The sequence below is a fragment of the Carcharhinus amblyrhynchos genome, chromosome 11 (assembly GCF_965287045.1).
Source record: "Carcharhinus amblyrhynchos chromosome 11, sCarAmb.v2.hapA, whole genome shotgun sequence".
NCBI lineage: Eukaryota > Metazoa > Chordata > Chondrichthyes > Carcharhiniformes > Carcharhinidae > Carcharhinus > Carcharhinus amblyrhynchos.
The window spans coordinates 50097035-50118056 of NC_137334.1; the positions used below are offsets into that span (position 1 = coordinate 50097035).

Here is a 21022-nt window from a genome sequence, read left to right on the forward strand (position 1 = left end):
AGTTTCTAGAAGCCCTCCTGGATGCTCCTGACAAACTCTGCCCCATTCGTGCCCCCAGCACTAAGTGAGTCCCAGTCAATATAGGGGAAGTTAAAATCTCTTACCACAACAACCTTGTTACTTTTACATCTGGCCAAAATCTGCCCACCTACATATCTGTTCCTTTATCTCCTGCTGGCTCTTAGGCGGCTTATAGTAAACCCTCAACATTGTGGCTACACCCTTCCTATTCTTGAACTCTATCCATAATGCCTCACAGTATGAGCCCTCTGAAGTGCCTGCCCGCAGTATAGCTGTAATAGTCTCCTTAACCAGTAGTGCAACTCCCCCACCTCTTTTACATTCCGCTTCTCCCACCTGAAACATCTGTATTCCATCAAGATCTTCCCACACTTTGTCATTTCAAAGCAGGGAGCATGATTTGCCATTTCAAAGCAGGGAGCATGATTTAAAGGACAGGGCCTAAAGATGCCAGCAAGCCCAGCTCCAGAGGTCAGAGAGCACTTATTAAATGGCATCTCGGTTTCAAATCACCAAAGGGGAACTCCCCCTCCCTGACTATCCAGGAGCTACACTGCCCTCCCAGCCCCTAGAGTGGTCAATGTGTCTGGTCCCCATTTTAGGAGACCAGTAGTGATTCTTGCCGGTAGGTGGGAACATATGATATTCCCGGAGGATACGGCATTAAGCTGGTTTTGAATTTTTAAATACATTTAAGTGAATGGTAATCAGGGTCACACCCTCGCTGAACATGGACTTGATTATATTGCTAGCAGTGGATGGGGAAGATCTCATTCTAAGATCTCGCTGGCACAAATCACAATGTGGCCCTCCAGAGAGTTTCTGCCCATGATGGGAGTTCCACCTGCGTCAAATGGGGCCAGAAACAGTGCACCAGGGGCTTGAGGATGAGTACAGCAATTGCAGAGCAGCTCCACATAATAAGGGAGCTAACTAAGGCAGCTCTGACTGACTGGGAGGGGTGACCAGCCTTTGATATGCACAGGGGTGGTGGTGGGGGGGATCTGCTCTGATTGGGGTTGGCCAGCTTTTGACTAGGGCCGACGAGGCTCTGACTCAGGACTACCAGACTTTTTGACTTGGGCCAATGAGGCTCTGGCTCGAGGTGACCAGTCTTTGAAATGGGCGGTGCTGGTCCTGACTTAGGCAACCAGCGTTTGACTTGGGGGTATTGGCTCCGACTGGAGTGACCAGCCTTTGACTCAGGGTGTCAGGTCTGACTGGAGTTGACCAGCCTTTGAGTTGGCGTGACCAGGTACTAACTTGGGGCGACTAGCCTTTGATTTGGGCAACAGGACTTTGACTTGGAGGGCCTGCTCTTTCTGGAGCCGTCCAGCCTTTGATTCAGGGGTGCTGGCACTGACTGGGATGCAGACTTTGACTCGGGGGTGGAGACCGGAGAAGATGGGGGTGAGGTCAGGGCGGGGGGGGAAGATCCCCTAGTACTGGTGATCTAGTCAGGGAGACCAGGGATTGACTGCAGGGTACAGGGGGAAGACTTAGAGGAGAAGATTCTAGGTTACAGAGGCCTGGTTGGGGGAGACCGTGGTGAAGATTCAGGGGAGATCAGAGAGTTGGCTCAGGGGAATGATTCGGAGAGGTCTGGGGATGACTTGGGGAAGACCGGGGTGCTGAGGTGCATATTGACGAATGCCCCCCATATTGACCAGGTTGCTCCTTGGAGTGAGGCTTGCAACAATGCCTACGCCTGAGATGAGTGCTCAGGATGCAAAAGAGTGGTGAAAGCTGTGGCTACTTGGTCATATGGTGTAGAGTCTTATCTAACTGGCATCTGAATGAAGGATTGACATTTATGTGATGCCTAGGACATGAATCAGTGGGGTTTGACAGGCAGATTCAGATGAACGGGAAATATGTTTTTTTAGGACACAGAAGGCAACTGTCTAGTCTCTCTCTTTGAAACTTCAATAAAGAGACCTTACGAAACATAAAGCCTGGTGAACTCGCTGTCATTCTTCTCGCTCATTGACAGGGAAGAAGAAGACATCAACAGAGTGGCCTGGCTCACCAAAGGCAGGAGCAGAATTGTGAAGAGGAATGAGTGGCAGGAGCTGCTGTGCACACAGAGAATAAATCCCAGAGAGTTGCCACTCGGAGGCATCTCACTAGGCCCAGGGTATACAGATGACACCAAAATACCTGCAGATGTCTGAGAACTAGTGTCACTGAAGATATGCATGTCCACGGAAATGGTTGGTCACATCTGCTATCTTCTGCATGATTTGGTGCCATGAGGACTTGGAGGCATCCACTGCCAGTGTTGCTAAAAGTTAGTGACGCTTAAATTTTACACCAGTGGCTCCCTCCAGGGCTCCACAGTTGACCTCAAGTGCAGTGATTTGAAACATTAGTTCTGCGCTGTTGCTATCAGACCTGTTGAAATTTTCTAGCATTTTCTGTTTTTATTTCAGATTCCATATTATGGAGAATGCTTACTTATTTATATATTAATAGAACTATCAACAACTTCAAATGATAAAACCAAAATAAATATTTGCACTTTGCCATAGAGGGAATGCAGCATGCACCTCACTTTACTTGCCCTTGTTTTACATGCATATTGCTTCAATCATAGTGGTAGGAAAGAAAAAACTATGCAGATGGAAATCAGCAGAATGTGGCAACTTGTACGTGGGCAACAATCAATAAGATGTCTTATGGACTGCACTCAAGAGTCCAGATGGGGCTGGATTTGGCCCCTGGGCCACAAGTTGCCCGTCACCATAGTAAGAGCTGCTTATAGCAATCTATGATGCAGATTCAAGATCAGTGGGGCAAGGAAATGTGTTGCTGAGGGAAGAGGATAAACATTTCAGTTTGCAAGTCTGCACTGAAATTTTGGAGTTTCACTCAATTCACTTTTGGGATGAATCAGAAGTACCTACGGAATTTTGTCTTGTAAGATTAAGTTGATTAAGATTGACGATTATGGATAATATATTTTTGGGGTTTTTACAGTGAAAACATTTTATGGTCAGCAGCAACTCCAATAAGTGAATATCACTTCACTTATGAACTGAAGAGTATCTTTAGTTGCCAAATGTCTAGATAAGTGTTGTGATCTAGGATCAAGAAGATAGCCCTTCCCACCACCTTTCAGTTTTCTAGAATATGTCATGTGCTGCTGCTTGACCTCATCTTCATAGATGAATGAAAATATGCTATTTGACTGCAACTCAGACTATAAAATCAACATACATTTATTTCACATTAAACAAGTCCATGAACAGTTCTCAATCAAACAGTATATTTACAATAATTATAAACTATCCTTTTCAAAATGTCAAAATAACAGACACTTTCTTTACTGGATCTTAATATAAGATTGATCTTTGAAGCATAATCACTTACTTCTTGTTTCAAAATGCTAACAGAGAGCCTGATCTAATTTAGTCTGTCTGATGGCCTCAGACTCCCTGGCTGATATAAAATGAGACATAGACATATTCAAAGTCCCTTGAAGATTACAAAAACAAAGAGCATTAGAAATTTATTTCTCATGTAATTACCTTCGGGTAACAGCTTTTCATGAGCTGTCAGTTAGAGAATAGATGTCCTAATCCACTTTTTGTTTGCTGTCAAGAACAGTACTTGACAGATTGACACTAATCACTATATTCAACAGCCACATTTCTGTTTGAAAGGAATCAAACGTTAGATGTATATTAATATCTTTGGCTCAAAGCCATGTTATATGTAGGCCCAATGGCCTGATGGATAAGGCACCAGCCTCCTAAAACTAGGGATTGTGGGTTTGAGTCCCATCTGGGGTGAAGCTAATTTTAGAGGGGAATGGTAGCACAGTGGTTAACACTCGGTCTCACAACTCCAGGAACATGGGTTCGACTCTGGCCTTGGGTGACTTTGTAGAATTTGCATGTTCTCTCAGTGTCTGAATAGGTTTCCTCCCACAATCCAACAATGTGCAGATTAGGATGGTTGGCCATGCTAAATTGCCCCATAATGTCCCAAGATGTTTAGGTTAGGGGGATTAGCAGGGTAAATACGTGGGGATAGAGTCTGGGCGGGTTGTTCCATTAGAGAGTTGGTGTAGACCTGATGGGCCAAATGGCTGCTTCTGTACTGTAGGGTTTCTGTGATTCTATATTCTATACACACACACAGATAACAGACAGACACACACAGGTGGTGACTTAATACAGGTTTATAAGATGATGAGAGGGATTGATAGTGGACGTGCAGAGACTATTTCCTCGGGTGGATGTAGCTGTTACTAGGGGGCATAACTATAAGGTTCATGGTGGGAAATATAGGAGGGATGTCCAAGGCAAGCTCTTTATTCAGAGAGTGGTTGGGGTGTGGAATGCACTGCCTGCTGTGAGAGTGGAGTCGGATGCTTTAGGAACTTTCAAGCAGTTATTGGATAGGCACATGGAGCACACCAGAATTATAGGAAGTGGCATAGCTTGCTCTTGGGTTCAGACACAGCTCGGCACAACATTGAGGGCTGAAGGGCCTGTACTGTGGTCTAATGTTCTATGTTCTATAGCTTGCTGACAACAATATTAGCCGTGTGTGCTGTGACCATCAATAAAGAATCAAAAAACTGTTCTAGACAAATCAGCTAATTTGGTTTTACTATTAAATAATGCACATATTTCTGTAGAGACAAGCTGACTTGTGCCAAACATGAATTATATTACTGATTTAAAAATATGTTGCAGTTGTTTCCTTTTCATAAGTATCCTTTCAGAACAAGCACTTAAATAATATGGATAGATTTCTTGCACATGTTAGACAAAAAAAGCTGGATAAGATCATTGGTGTTCCCTCATGGCGCCTTATAATACATCCATTAAGGTTATTCTGTTTTGCAAGTTATGTCAATATTTCAAAACTTGATGCATTAATTGGTCATATTAACCCTAATGCAACTGGGATTTTTATAACATCGATATTGTCCATGTTTTGAAATATCAGTATACGTAGTATCTATATTAATTTGTTTCATCTTTGTAATGGGCACTGTTGATATTTTGATTTACTGTTAACTATTTACTGTTGTGTATAAGTTGTTTTTATTTTTATGAACTAAGATTTATAAGGTCCTCTTGCTCACATAAGGTTAAGTCTCTAGAACCTCACATAAGGTTCTACAGACTTAACCATGTGGCAAGAAAGAGCACCTAAAATGAATTCAGGAAGTTTATTAATCATTAAAAAGTTAACAAGTCAGAGAGATGAAAAGCAAAGTATCAATTAACAGCAATTAGCAGTAATTAACAGTAATAGGAGAAAGCTTATCTTTAACATTTTGAACAGACTTCTCACCACCCTTCTCAGACCAAGTTATGAAGTGAAACTCCAAAAAAAACAGCTCTCAGCACTCTGTTCCCAACTCTCTGTCTCTTGTAAACATCTGTCTCCTCCACATCTTTCCCTTCCCTCTCTCTGTGTATATCTGTCTGTTTCTGCCCTCTTTTCCTCTCTGCCCGTCCTTACCCAAAATGAGTTCTCAAGACCCCTTTTTTATACTTTAGAAATTGAAACCCACCTTAGCCAATTGGCCTATAACTTGTCAATAATAAAATAAGAATTAGCCCATTGGTTTTTAGTTAATTATGCACGTTGTCTCATTTTTAAGACTATGTTTCTTCTCAAACTATAACTCTCTTAGCTTGAGTTAGGCTTGAGTGTTGACCATTAATTGGTCAATATAGCTGTCTATCATTTGTTCACATCTGATCCAGAGTTGGATCGTTATGAAAATGAGTAGCTCATAATGAATTTGATGAATTCTTTGCATTTGATGTTGAAGACAATGGAAGCGATCTTCCGAAAAATTCTAAGGCAATCGTACAAAAAAAATGCAGAACAAGTGCGAAAATGGGATAGAATCATGGCTGTGTTTTTCAGTGAGCTGTGAGTTGCAATCTTATACCACTTAGGGCAAATAAAGTGCCAGGTTACCATTCTTGCCAGCAAAGGGAGTAGTGATGCTGGCTAGAGCTCTTGGGGTGCCATTGTGCAGGTGCCCTGATCTTTCACTGCACTGGGAAATCTCCTGCTGGTCTCCCACCCGAAAGAAAGGTCTCCCCACATACCCCTGATCACCCCCGTGCTGACACTCCCACCCACCAATGCCCCCTGTGCCAATCTAACCCCCTCACCACCAATCACCTGCTGTGCTGTTCTACCAACACCCTTGGGCGTTGCCATTCCCCCACAGATCACCACCCCTACAGAGATCCCCCTTTCTCCAATCATCATTCTGCAGACGATTCCCCTTCCCCAATCACCACCCCTGCAGAGTTCCCTCCCTTCATCAATTACCACCTCTGCAGAGTGCCCCCTTTCCAAATCACTTCCCCTGCAGAGTTCCCCCTTTCATCCTGCCGATCACTACCCCTGCAGAGTCCCCTCAATCATCACCCCTGCAGAGTCCCCTCCCTCCCTCCCTGATCACTACCCTAGCAGAGTTCTCTTCAATCCCCCCCCTCCCCGGTCACTACTACTGCAACCTTTCTTTTCCCGATCACACTGCTGCAGAGTTCCTTTTCCTTCCAGATCACCCACCCTTGTGGAGCTCCCTTTGCCTCCCCCTCCCCTCAGGCTGGTAATAGCTCCAATTCCAGCAAGACCCACCCCCTTGGCATTGTTCCTGGCACAATTATGGTGCCTGGCAGGTAGTGCCAGGGAGGCAATGCCAGGTGCATGGTGGGCAGTGACACAGTGTCTGTGCCAGGGTGCCAATTGGGTACGGTCAGGCTGGTACTGCTCCCTGGGCACTGCCAAGCCTTGCTCCCAGCCACTTGAGGGCTTCACTAGCCTCCGATCCCCCCAGCAAGGCCATCATATCTGCCAGTGAAGACCAGCTGTGATTCTGATCAGTGAGAACCTCGATTGGCAAGCAGCTAAATGCAAGTGAGAACAACATTAATAAGGAAATTAGCTTTGTGCCCTTTTTGGGCACCCCAAGTGCTGAATGAGCAGATGCATCTCTTCCAGTCCTGTTGTTGCTTGCCGCACAGTCTGTTTTAACCCTTATATAGTGGACAAATAACTTTGAATAGACGTCTTATTAGTATAACCAATATTTATTTAATTCCACACAATTAATAATCACCCACCCAACCAACAAAAAGTTATCTTATAGAAAATACTAGAATTCAAGTCCAATACAAGACCTTGACGTAACTCTGCGTGACTGGCAAGTACCCAAGCAGATATTGGCCTTTATTTGTGTGCTAGTCTTGGTAGTCGTCTGCGTAGTCTGGTCCTTTGGTCTGGTCTGGCATTCTGGCACTGGTCTTTCTTCCTTCCTTCTCGGGTGTGGTGGCTGTCCTCTTGCTGGCGATGTTCACCATTGTTGTAGCTTGCTCGTGGAGTCAGAGAGAGAGGGAGATTCCTGGTTGCGCAGCACCCTTTATACCCCATTTGGTTTCACGCCCCTTTTTGGCCATTGCCAATCAATTGATCAGAACTTGATCACCCTGATCGATAAGAGGCCAATCAGGTGCTACCACACCAATCTCTGGGTGTGTCCCCAGCGGCCATGTCTATAGGTGTTGGAGGCACATAGGTAACATACCTCCCTCCTAAATAAGGGTTCACACTGCCCCTATGTCTGGTACACAACCCAGTGTGATCATAAAAGTCTCTTTCATCCCGGAGATGAAACAAGCCAGTGTGACTGTAAAGTCCCTTTCATCCTGGAGATGACCCACATCCTGTGTATTCACTCGTCAGGGTTGCAGCCTGTCTGTCTCTGTCTTTAAACTGCAGCCTGTCGGTTTAGTTTCTTGCCCAATTGTCCCAGCGTGCTTTACTGAACGCCATTTTAGATGGCCCGTTTGGTTACACTGTGCCTTGTCAACTTTAAGTACTAACAGTCTGTTCAATACTTACTCCTTATCAATTTTATTAATCTTTTCTGGTAGTGTCATTTGAGGAATGGATGATCTTTACTTCTTTTGAGATGGTATTGAGAATTTAATCAAGATCAAAACAGGACTTCTCCTTAACATTATCATTGGAGTGAAAGGGTTGGGGCATAAGTGTTGATGACAATGGTATATTGGTTATGGCTGAGTTGTAGTTTGTGTCATGAGTCTTCCACTTAAGCAATTGGGGAGTTTTAGCAGCATGTCCACATTCCTATTCCAAATGGCAAAACAAGCTTCCTGGACATGACACCATTTTTCAAAAATGCACAACTTGAACAAACAAATTATATCGTACTCACAATGTGTAAAAAGCACTATAAGGGCAGGATTTTCCAGTTGCACTCACCCCAAGGCCAGAAATTCCCATCTGAGGTCAATGATTCCAGTGGCAGGCAGAACAGGAAAATTTCACCCCAAGTCTTTGAGAGACATCAAATTTTCCTATCATGTCAGATAAATAGATCATGGAAATACTAGAAAAACCTCAGCAGCATCTGTGGAGAGAGAATAGAGTCACACTTGAAACATTGCCTCGATTCTCTCTCCACAGTCGCTGTCAGACCTGCTGAGATTTTCCACAATAGTACAATGGTTAGCACTGCTGCTTCACAGCACCAGGGACCCAGGTTTGATTTCTGGCTTGGGTCACTGTTTGTGTGGAGTTTGCATGTTCTCCCTGTGTCTGCATGGCTTTCCTCCAGGTCCTCCGGTTCCCCTTCCCACACTCTGAAAGACATGCTGATTAGGTCCATTGACCTGAACAGGTGCCAGAGTGTGGTATGAGGGGAATTTCACAGTAACTTCATTGCAGTGTTAATGTAGTAAGCCTTACTTGTAACTAATAAATGAACTTTTAACATTTTTTTGGTATTGTTTCAGATTCCAGCATCCGGAGCATTTTGCTCTTAGAAATATATCAATGGACTTGGAGCGGTAGAGTTTACTTCAAGGATTGTTGTCATATTTGTAATCATTATTGACATATTTACAAAACAAGCCTTATCATGTCACAAAACACACGCTCAATGGGTTATTTCCAAGTGAATGCCAGTGCATACCCTTCATTTCCCTGGATTATTGCATGTTCAGTAAGAAGTCTTACAACACTGTTAAAGTCCAACAAGTTTATTTGGTAGCAAAAGTCACTAGCTTCCAGAGAGTGCTCCTTTCTCAGGTGAGTGGATCCCCATTGACCTGATGAAGGGGCACAGCCCCGAATGCGAGTGGCGTTTGCTACCAAATAAACCTGTTGGACTTTAACCTGGTGTTGTGAGACTTCTTACTGTGATTACCCCAGCCCAATGCCGGCATCTCCACATCATTATTGCATGTTGACAGTACCTTGGTGCGGGCTGGTTGCGAAGAGCGGGATTAGCGCCTCCTTCCCCCGCGAATCCGACTCGCCGGGCAGCGCCAGCTAACGGCCGGACTTGCGCCACCAACCGCCCTGCCTTCGAAATTCCCTCCCGCCTGATAGGGCGCCGAGACTCCGATTGACAGCACGGCTCGCCACTCACAGAGCAAAGCCTCCAAATGGGGGCGGGCCTATCCACCGCGGGGCCAATCAATCCTCTCCTCTAAGGCGGAAGTTCCGCTCAAGTGCCGCTGACAGTCGGAGCTGTTGATGGACGACCAAGCTGCCGTTGAAGCGAAGATCCAGGAGGCCGAATGTGGGGCTTTTATTTGGGAATTATGCTTGTTTGATCAGTTCATTCGCCACCAATACCATTTGGCTGGCGCTTTGTGGATTGAATTTGTTGCGTGCCTGTTTGTGCTCTTATGTTTCTTATGTGTAGGCGGGACGGTTTGATAAAATCGGGCGGCGTGTTTGAATCGTTTTGTTGTGAGATGTCGATCAGGAAAAACCTTATTAGCTTGATTGCATACCGTTCATCCCCGGCGTGTAAAGTGGCCTGAAAATGCCTGTCGGATGCAGTCGGGAAACAACAATGAGGAAAACAGCCAAGATTTCCAAGGTAAGAAGTGCTGAGAATCAATGCTGGTTAGTAGAGCTGTTTCTAAAATAGTGATTTTTTTTTGGATCTATTATACACGAGTTTTGCTATTTAAATTACGCGTAATTATTGCGAATGGCTGCTGAAAACATTATCTGGATCGTATTGAAAATTTTGAAGCTGGCTTTTTGTTTTGTTCCCTTCAAAATATCCACTTAACAAGAGTCCCTAATGTGGAAACTTTCGGACACCAGTTTCATGATTTGGACTCAGAAGCACTGTGCTTGCCATTCCACTTTTTCTCCCTACTGCCCTGTGAAACATTCATCTCTCAGTCAACGCGCCGAGGGTTAGCACTGTTGCCTCATAGCGGCAGGTACCTAGGTTGGATTCCTGGCTTGGGAAACTGCAAAGTTGGCACATTCTCCCTCTGTCTGTGTGGGTTTCCTTGGTTTCTTCCCACAATTCTAAAGATGTTCTGGTTAGTTGCGATGGCATTGCATTGCATTCTCACTGAGTGTGGCGAGTAGGGGCTTTTCGCAGTATTTTGATTTATTATCGTCACATATAGTATACTATAGTACATTAGTATACACTATTTCTTGCATGCTATACAGATCAAGCATACTGTTCATAGAGAAAGAAAGACGAGAGTGCAGAATGTAAAAGAGTTAGACTGAAGTTTTAGAAGCATAGGAAAAGGTAGAATTAGAAGGTATGTTGGACACAGCTCGCAAGAAGTTGCTTTGCTCTGGTGCCATCTTGAGAATAATTCATTGCAGTTTTAATATGTGTGACACAAATAAATAAACACTATCTTCTATGTTTTTCTGGTTGCTCATCATGTGTGCAAATTGCTGTCCTTTTTGCCTGTATAACAATATTAACCAAATTTTCAAAGTAATTTCTTAACTGAAATGCTTTGATGTTGTGAAAATTAATTTTCTTCCTATGTAATAGCTTGTGACTGATTTGTATCTCCCTCCTGACTCCCCAAAGCCTGTCCACCATGTACAAGACATAAGTGTAAATGGAATAATACTCTTCACTTGCTGGATGAGTGCAGCTCCAACAATACTCAAAGGTTGTCACATCCAGAAAAAAGCAGCCAACTTGATTGGTTCTCTTTCCAAAAACAGTCATTCCCTCCACCACCGGCAAACAGTGGCAGCCATGTGTATCATCTACAAGGGGCACTGCAGGAATTTACCAAGGTTTCTTAGTTCATACCTTCCAAACCCACACAATCTACCATCTAGGACAAGGGCAGCGCATAACTAGGAACCCACCACTTTGAAGTTCAGCTCCAAGTCACTCACCATCCTGATGTGGCAGTATATCACTATTCCTTCTCTATCACTGGATCAAAATCCTGGCATTCCCTCCCTCAGTATTGTCTGTATACTTACTGCAGAGGTTCAAGAAGGCAGCTTACACCACCTCGATGGAAACTAGGGTCGGACAATAAACACTTGTGATGGCCACATAGTGCAAAATTTAATTTAAAAATTTGGAAGTTTCCTTGTGTATTTGTGTGATTTTTTTTTTAATTTTAGGTTATTCATTGTAGTCAACAAACAGGTATTTCCAAATGTCTTTGAGATTAATTTTGAAATGAGTATGCAGTGTATGAACATACCAATTAGGAGAAGGGTATTTGGCCCCTTTAAAACTGCTCTGCTATTTACTAATATCTTGGCTAATCTAAATTGTCCCTTAACGTCAAGGGGACTAGCTAGGGTAAATGCAAGGGTTTATGGGATAGGGCCTGGGTGAGATTGAGTCTGCGCTGACCACAATGGGCTGAATGGCCTTCTGATCTGATTGTGACCTCAACTCCACTTTCCTTCATACCCTGGTGACTTTTGACTGCCTTGTTGGTCAAGAATTTATCTACCTCTGCCTTTAAAAATATTCAATTACCCTGCTTCCCATCTTCCCCTGAGAATAGAGCTCCAAAACCCTCGAAAGAAAAAAATTCTCAACTCTATCTTAGGTGGGTTTTTTCTAATTAATTTGTGGGAGGTGGGCGTTGCTGGCTGGCCAGCATTTATTGCCCATCCCTAGTTGCTCTTGAGAAAGTGGTGATGGTGAGCTGTCTTCTTGAATCGCTGCAGTCCATGTCCTGTGGGTTGACTCACAATGCCATTAGAGAGATAATTCCAGGATTTTGACCCAATGACTGTGAAGCAATGGTAATATATTTCCAAGTCAGGATAGTGGGTGGCTTGGAGGGGAACTTGCAGGTGGTGGTGTTCTCATTTATTTGCTGGGTGACTCCTTGTTTTTAAACTGCAATTCCCTAGTTCTAATGTCTCCCACAAAAGCATTCACTCTATCCCATCCAGATCTTGTGTGCTCCTGTTGATTCAAATTGGCCTATTAATCCAAAGAAAATTGATAATTCCCCATTTAATATAATACTGTAAATTAACCTTGACCAGTGAAATTTGCCACTTGTTGCAAATCAGGTTAGCCCAATTGAGTAAAATACTTAGAAATAGCATTTCATAATTGAGTGGTGATTGCAAGCAGTTTGAGAACACAAGATTGTCAGACATTCAAGACCTGCTTCATAGAAGAAAAAGCACGTTATTATAAAGTATTCTGAAAAGCCTTCTGGAAACTGGGGAGGAAATTGTTAACACATTTGATATCTTTCTCACCAAATATCAAATTAGTTAGCTCAGCTGGTCCAAGAAGATGAGACCAACTAATCTGAGGTCATTTGGCCTCATCTTGTCTGAAGAGAAATTCACAAAAATTGGAACTATCCCCATTTCTACATCATAGATGACCACTTCAGAATAATAATACAATCCAGTCCATTTCAAAATATGGGTCGTCAAGTGATTTTTCTCAGTGTTGACCATTAGATGTGTGAAATTTCTTAATTATTTATTCACTTACATGATCACATCTTGTAAGCTGGTACCTAGTGAGAGTGAAAAAGTAGGTAGTATAAGAAATGCTTTTTATTGAACAAAATTTAGATTTGAGCTTGTGCATCTTTTTGGGTTGATGAAGTGGTACAAATGTCACTAAGGCAAAAACCAGCAAAGAATTTAGTAAGTGTTTTCCCCCAAGACGTGGTTTCACAAATACAGGTGACACAACAAAACTAATTATAAAAACATAAGAAGTAGGTGCAGGAGTAGGCCATCTAGCCCTTCGAGCCTGCCCCGCCATTCAATAAGATCATGGCTGATCTGTCGTGGCTCAGTTCCACTTTCCCGCTTTCTCCCCATAACCCTTAATTCCCTTGTCTATCAAAAACCTATCTACCCGTGTCTTAAATATATTAAGCGAGGTAGCCTCCACCACTTCAATGGGCAGAGAATTCCAGAGATTCACCACCCTTTGAGTGAAGAAGTTCCTCCTCAACTCCGTTCTAAACTGCTTCCCCCCCCCGCCCTTATCTTGAGGCTGTGCCCTCTAGTCCTGCTGTCCTTTCTGAGCGGGAAGAATCTCTCTACTTCTACTCTATCCATCCCCTTCACTATCTTATACGTCTCTATAAGATCCCCCCTCATCCTGCTAAATTCCAACGAGTACGGACCCAGTCTATTTAGTCTCTCTTCATAGTCCAACCCCCTCATCTCCGGTATCAGCCTAGTGAACCTCCTTTGCACTCCCTCCAAGGCCAAAATATCCTTGCGCAAGTGTGGCGACCAAAACTGCACACAGTACTCCAGCTGCGGCCTCACCAGTGCCCTGTACAGTTGCAGCAAGACCTCCCTGCTTTTATATTCTATCCCCCTTGCTATAAAGGCCAGCATCCCATTCGCCTTCTTAATCTCCTACTGCACCTGCAGACTGGGTTTTTGTGACTCATGCACAAGGACCCCCAGGTCCCTCTGCACCGTAGCATGCTGCAGCTTTTCGCCCTTTAAATAGTAATCCGTCCTACCATTATTCCTGCCAAAGTGGATAACCTCACACTTGCTAACATTGTACTCCATCTGCCAGGTCCTCACCCACTCGCTCAGCCTATCTAGATACTTCTGCAGACTTTCCACACCCTCCGCACAATTTGCTTTTCCACTCATCTTTGTGTCATCAGCAAATTTCGACACCCTACACTCAGCCCCCTCCTCCAGATCATCTATATAAATGGTAAATAGCTGAGGTCCCAGCACCGATCCCTGCAGCACTCCACTAGTTACCAACCGCCAATTAGAATAGCACCCATTGATACCAACTCTCTGCTTTGTATTAGACAACCAATCCTCTATCCATGCTAACACCTTACCCCCAACTCCATGCCCCCAACCTTCTGAAGCAACCTTTTGTGCGGCACCTTATCAAACGCCTTTTGAAAATCGAGAAACACCACATCCACTGGTTCCCCTCTGTCTACCGCGCTAGTCACATCCTCTTAGAATTCCAATAAATTTGTCAAACACGACTTGCCCTTAACGAATCCGTGCTGCGTCTGCTGTATCAAACAATTCTTCTCTAGGTGTCTCGCTATTTCTTCTTTGACGGATTCCAGCATTTTTCCAAAAACAATACTTATGCATGCATAAGTATTAAAATACAAAATTTGATTTTATTTATACAAGGTATCATTTGTCTAAAGTAGAAATCATCAAGCAAACTGGAGAACATTGTGATCCTTACCAAAGTTATCTAAACTCGCACAAAGTCTTTGTAAAAGCAGGACAGACGGAGTTTTCTAAATATTGGGACTGGAAGTAATAAGTTTTTCCTGCCCAGCAGCAGACCCACCTTGGAGGTCTTCCAATCTCTTCATTTGTGAGCTGAGAGTAACGATGGAAAGTGTGGTGTAAAATGAAGGCCCATTTGAGTGCAGTAAGAACAGATTATTTGATATACAAGATAAACACGATCTTCCTCCTGTATTTTGGAGATCATGGACCATGCTGGCTGATGACCTTGTGTGCCTATCATGCAAACTGGGATTTTATTAAGAGACATTATGCCATTTTTCAAGGTTAACCAAAAAAGTGATTGATTTGGTAGCTTTTCTTCCCCATTATCTGGGGTCTGGTTTTTGAAGGGATGCTACATTAAATGCCCCACTGGAATACAGTTACGTTATTTAATAACGTCACACAAGAGGAGTGATGAAAAGACCTCTGCACCAGTTATGCAGTTAGTGTTGTAAATAATAAACCATGCTTGTCAGGCCACAATGGATCAAACCAGTAACTTTCAGTCAACAAGGCAAATCTATGCGGCTGTTGCAAGGAGGGGAAAAAGACGATCTAATGGAGCCAGGATTAGTTCGGACTGTGGAGGAGGAGGAAGTATCTTCACCCAAATAGGCAAATCTCCTGAATTCCACAGTTGTACTGTTGCAGGATCTTTGGCTAGGCTGTTCACTAGTCCTAGAGGAAAGGCTCTGTGGTGTTGCTTTCTATTCTTAATTCCTTATCATCTGTATAAACCTCCTTTGTTTTGGGCAACAGTGACAAACCAAACAGGGGTGGCATGCAGCACTGTGGTTAGCACTGCTGCCTCACATGCCTGGGACCCAGGTTCAATTCCAGCCTTGGTGACTGTGCAAACTCCACACAGACATAAGAATATAAGAAATAGGAGCAGGAGTAGGCCATCTAGCCCTTCGAGCCTGCCCCGCCATTCAATAAGATCATGGCTGATCTGTTGTGGCTCAGTTCCACTTTCCCGCCCTCTCCCCATAACCCTTAATCCCCTCTCTTATCAAGAACCCATCAACCCGCTTCTTAAAAATATTTAGCGAGGCAGCCTCCACCACTTCAACGGGCAGAGAATTCCAGAGATTCACCACCCTTTGAGTGAAGAAGTTCCTCCTCAACTCCGTTCTAAACCGCCTCCCCTTTATCTTGAGGCTGTGCCCCCTAGTCCTACTGTCTTTTTTGAGCGGGAAGAGTCTCTCCACCTCTATCCTATCCATCCCATTCATCATCTTATACGTCTCAATGAGATCTCCCCTCATTCTTCTAAACTCTAACGAGTACAAGCCTAGTTTATTCAGCCTCTCCTCATAGCTCAATCCCCTCAACTCCGGTATCAGCCTAGTAAACCTCCTCTGCACTCCCTCCAGGGCCAAAATATCCTTGCGCAGGCCATTCTCCCCATGTCTGCATGGGTTTCCTCCGGATGCTCCAGCTTCCTCCCACAGTCCAAAGATGTGCAAGTTAGATGGATTGGTGATAATAAATTGCCCCTTAGTGTTAAGATGATTGGCAGGGATAACGGGCATAGGACCTGGGTGGGATTGTCGTCAGTGCAGGCTCAATGGGCCAAATAGCTCCTGCACTATTGCAATTCTATTCCATGAACAGAAGTCTCTTAGTCAATCCTTTTTCTCCTCCTCTCCTTTCTGAAGCCTATTGCACTATAGCAGTTTGGATAATGAACAAAAACAAATTTGAGAGGCATCCACCATCTTTCTCTATTTCTCTTTTTTTGTTTTTCAATTTGCCTTTATTAGATTGAAAGACCAAACAATTCTTTGAATCTTTCTTCTCATGTTTGTTGTTACAATCCATTTTGGTTTAGAACTGGAGGCACAGATCTGGTGAAGAAGGATTGCAGTTAGTGGTGTAGGATCAAAGGGAATAGGAACAGAACAAGTGAAGAAATAAAAAAAAAGATATGTCCAGAAGAGATGTGAATGGCAGTAAGACTTGTATTTGTATAGCGGTTTTAATGACTTTGGCACATCCCAAAGCTCATAAGCTTTCTGGTCAATAAATACTTTAAATATATAGTCTCTGTTGCAATGTAGGAAATGTGACGGTTAATTTTGGTATAGCAAACTCCCAAAATGGAAATGTGATCATGACTAAATAATGTTTTTTGTGATATTGATTGAAGTATTAATATTGGCCAGGACGCAGAATAATTTCCCCACAAAATAGTGCCATGGAATTTTTTTACAGCCACCCAGGCAGGCAGATGGGAACTTCATTTAATGTCTCATCCGAAAGACATCACCTCTGCACTCATACTTCCAATCAAGCTCCATCTAAGCTTGAGGAATTTTTTTGATGGGATACAGTACAGCTTTCCAGGCTCTCATCATTGAGCTCAACAATTTCTTAATTTCTGTCCCCATTTTGTTTATTTTTTTTCCTTTGCAGTCTTCAATTTTAGCCTAATTTTTCCCTGGTGTGTGATTTTTCAGTCCTTGCAGTGTTGGCCTGGATGCCATGCAATTCTGGCACCATCTCCTGCAACTGAAGGCGGTGGGACTCTGTCAAACAGCCTTGCAGTTGCTGCAGTGTTGCTGACAACCACTCCTGCAATCCCTGGCTCTGCTGCAGCATCTCCAACAGCTTCGGGATAATAAGAACATAAGAACATAAGAAATAGGAGCAGGAGTAGGCCATCTGGCCCTTCGAGCCTGCCCCGCCATTCAATAAGATCATGGCTGATCTGTTGTGGCTCAGTTCCACTTTCCCGCCCTCTCCCCATAACCCTTAATCCCCTCTCTTATCAAGAACCCATCAACCCGCTTCTTAAAAATATTTAGCGAGGTAGCCTCCACCACTTCAACGGGCAGAGAATTCCAGAGATTCACCACCCTTTGAGTGAAGAAGTTCCTCCTCAACTCCGTTCTAAACCGCCTCCCCTTTATCTTGAGGCTGTGCCCCCTAGTCCTACTGTCTTTTTTGAGCGGGAAGAGTCTCTCCACCTCTATCCTATCCATCCCATTCATCATCTTATACGTCTCAATGAGATCTCCCCTCATTCTTCTAAACTCTAACGAGTACAAGCCTAGTTTATTCAGCCTCTCCTCATAGCTCAACCCCCTCAACTCCGGTATCAGCCTAGTAAACCTCCTCTGCACTCCCTCCAGGGCCAAAATATCCTTGCGCAGGTGCGGCGCCCAAAACTGCACACAGTACTCCAGCTGCGGCCTCACCAATGCCCTATACAGCTGCAGCAAGACCTCCCTACTTTTATATTCAATCCCCCTCGCTATGAAGGCCAGCATCCCATTCGCCTTCCTGACCACCTGCAGAGTCATCTGTTTCATCAGCTCAGGCAGACCTCTGCATGCCCGAGCCCTTGGATGTTCCTGTCCCCATGTGATGTGCATTAATAGCTGTGTGATGCTCATCAGAAAGTGTCCCAGAAGTCTTATCACTAACTTGTCCCACCATGGTGACCAGATCTGCACCAGTGGATGGTGCAGTAGATGCCTGTGCCAACTCGTGGATGCTTCCCTCAGAGTTATTGTCAGAGCGTTCCTCCAAGATGTTGGCTGGAGTCTCTGTCTGGGCAGGAGTGGGGGTGGTAGTGTTGGGGGTGATCATTGAGGTTGTCTACTGCAAAACATGGGTAAGTGCAAGGGTGGGGAAAGTATCTGGGCAGATTGCAATTTACTTGATATTATCGACAAATTGCTTGAAATGTCATGAGATCAGTGATTGGTGTCACTCTTTTAAAGGGGGATTGGTCCACATTCTAATATAGCTAGAAATTGTCCACCTATTTCTGGGTTTTTGTTTCATGCATGGTCTTATTTTCTTGCTAGGCATTGTCTTCAGGAAGGTTAGTAGGCTCTTCTAAGCAATGGAATGGAAAAAAGAGGTAGGATCTCCATTGTTCCTGCTATATTTTTGAGTTACTAACTTTCTATATGTATACTGAAAACTTCAATTATGATAAATTTCCCTTTGACATTTTATGTAACATGTAAAATGTATTGACATTTGGGGAAAAATTGCAACAGTTGTTGATATTTATAATACTGAGACTTGAGCTAAGGATGTATTGACCAAATTATTTATTGTTTAAGAAATTATATCTAATAACTGCAGTTTGAATAATTGGTGCAATTTTGGGTGTCCTTTTCGAGGCTGTTGATTATTTTCTGTTCTAAGCTTTCAGAAATACAACACTGGTTGAGATTAGTATTGAGGCTTGTATGCTTTTTCAAAATTGGAATTTATTTTTATTTTCATAATTGTGGAATTATGAAAGATTGAAAGCCATTTGTTTCTTGCTGTGTACTATTATATATTGTTCTTTTTAAAAAGACATTTCTTAGCATTCATATTTGGTATGTTTCTTTTCATAAAAAAATTAAAGGCTGCATTCTGCTGAATTTGCATCATCCTAAATGTCATCCTTTTTTATACTAATTGCTTTTTCTGTCAATTAGCTGCAGGATAATACAGGTAACACAGATCACTATAATTAACATGGAAAGCAAAGGTTTTATTGATTCCATTTTGTTGCTTTTCTTGCTAGGATTGCAGGTGGAAAAGCTTCTGTAAACTCTGTAGAGTCTGGTTACTCTCTGTATTCCACTGATTCTGAGGATCAGGTATAAGACACTGGTTGATGATTCTGGTTTTAGTTCTCGTACAGTTAATATTATTTTAACTGATAACATTCAACTTAAATTTCAATTTTTTTCCGAAGGTTACACATATTCATAAAGGCCTTGATCGTTGTGCAGCATTATTGCAGGATATTTTGAAAAATGAGACTACAGGTAAATGTTATAATTTAGTTCCTCTTTGTGTTTAAAACACGGTGCTATATCATTTGGAAATATGTCAACATTGATTGTAATGTGTTATTGTATTTGTACGAAAAACTTAATAGTGGTATTATAAATGCTAGATCCATCATCCGAGATGCCAAGTTAGCATTTTGGATAGCATCGAAAACAGATTTCTTATTGATGAAAAATGCTGGGTGATTAGGTTAAAGGTCATTTTTGACAGGTTGTAAAAATACATTAACTGACCAAAATAAGTAATAAAGGTAGGCAAAGTAGAATGTAAATGAAAGAAATCAGTAATAAAACAGAAAAGTGATGACATGATAATATCATGAGTCTATCCAGGAACAAAGTACACTGTTGCTGAAATTTTAATTGGAATAAGAACAAAACCCTAAAGGGAGAATTGAAGTGACAAACTACAGGGAGATTCAGCTCATGCTTGTTTTTATAAAAAAAAGGGTTCCCTCTGATTTCCTGCACGTCAGTTAATTTTCTAACTGTGATCTGAAGTCTTAAGTAATGCATCTTTTTTTCAATCAGACAATGCAATGGCAACATTTGCACTATTATAAAATGTACTAAAGCTGCTTTATTCATACCACTGTTAGATCTGAAGGTTGCCCCTCTGAAATCGAGAAAGACAAATATTATAAAAGCAAAAGGGACATCAAGAAAAGGAGAAAACACCAAAAAGGAAGTCAAGAAAAATGGTCCTGTTTCCTGTGCTGCGCAAGTGCAAAAAGAAACTTGTGAGTTATAAACAAAGAAATATAAATGTGAGACCCAAAAGAGAAAATGCTGGAAAAGCTCAGCAGGTCTGGAAGCATCTGTAAGGAGAGAAAAGAGCTGACGTTTCAAGTCCAGAAAGCCCTTTGTCAAAACTCAAAGGTTTTGACAAAGGGGTCGTCTGGACTTGAAACATCAGCTTTTTTCTGTCCTTACAGATGCTGCCAGACCTGCTAATTTTCCAACATTTTCTCTTTTGGTTTCAGATTCCAGCATCCGGAGTAACTTGCATTTATTAATATAAATGGGTGTGTGTTTATATATACATGTGATTTAGAGGTGCTGTTTAGTTGTACAATGTTGGACATAAGTAGAATTTTGTTGGTGGAAATGAATAATGTATATTTCTCCACCAATAATTTATGAATTATCTGTTGAAGTCACCACCACTCAACCTTTTTGCCTCTGGACTCCGTAATTGACATAGTCAACATTTCTTGCTCAACGCACAGATCACTGGGTTATTTGCCAGGGCTAACAACAATCATGGCAGCTTCATCTGTGAAAATGCCAGTCACAATGAATGGGTACTCTAATTTGAATCTTCAGCTGTTCTCCAGAAATGCAGGGTGTCATCAGTTGCACCTGTAGCAATGTGCATACCTTAAGATCAACCAAGAGTATGTGTTAACCAAAAGGACTTTTACTCTAATATACAGCTGGTACATCATCACCAATAAAGATTTTTTTCAACTGTATGCCATGATGCTTTCATCCTGTGATAATCTAAGTTTACTGACATCTTTGGATGTGAAAGCAGATTTGAGAGGTGAATTCTAAGAGATAAGGGATAATGCCCTTCAAATTTGGCTGCTGACACCCATGAGAAACTTGACCAATGAGGTCCGCCATTAATT

General features: G+C 42.7%; 1 protein-coding gene across 4 annotated transcripts in view; it reads left to right on the top strand.

Moving 5' to 3' along the window:
- Positions 1-9568: 9568 nt before the first annotated feature.
- ccdc14 (coiled-coil domain containing 14) overlaps positions 9569-21022 on the top strand; it is a 40817-nt gene continuing 29363 nt past the window's right edge. For 2 of the 4 annotated variants that reach the window (XM_080199065.1, XM_080199066.1), the window contains exons 1-5: positions 9569-9925; positions 18399-18454; positions 19118-19193; positions 19292-19364; positions 19988-20128. In XM_080199065.1, the coding sequence (XP_080055191.1) occupies positions 9869-9925; positions 18399-18454; positions 19118-19193; positions 19292-19364; positions 19988-20128 (403 nt within the window). In that variant the 5' untranslated portion in view covers positions 9569-9868. Of the gene's footprint in view, positions 9926-18398; positions 18455-19117; positions 19194-19291; positions 19365-19987; positions 20129-21022 lie in introns of those variants that run through there. The other 2 variants (XM_080199067.1, XM_080199068.1) reach the window with 2 other exon arrangements.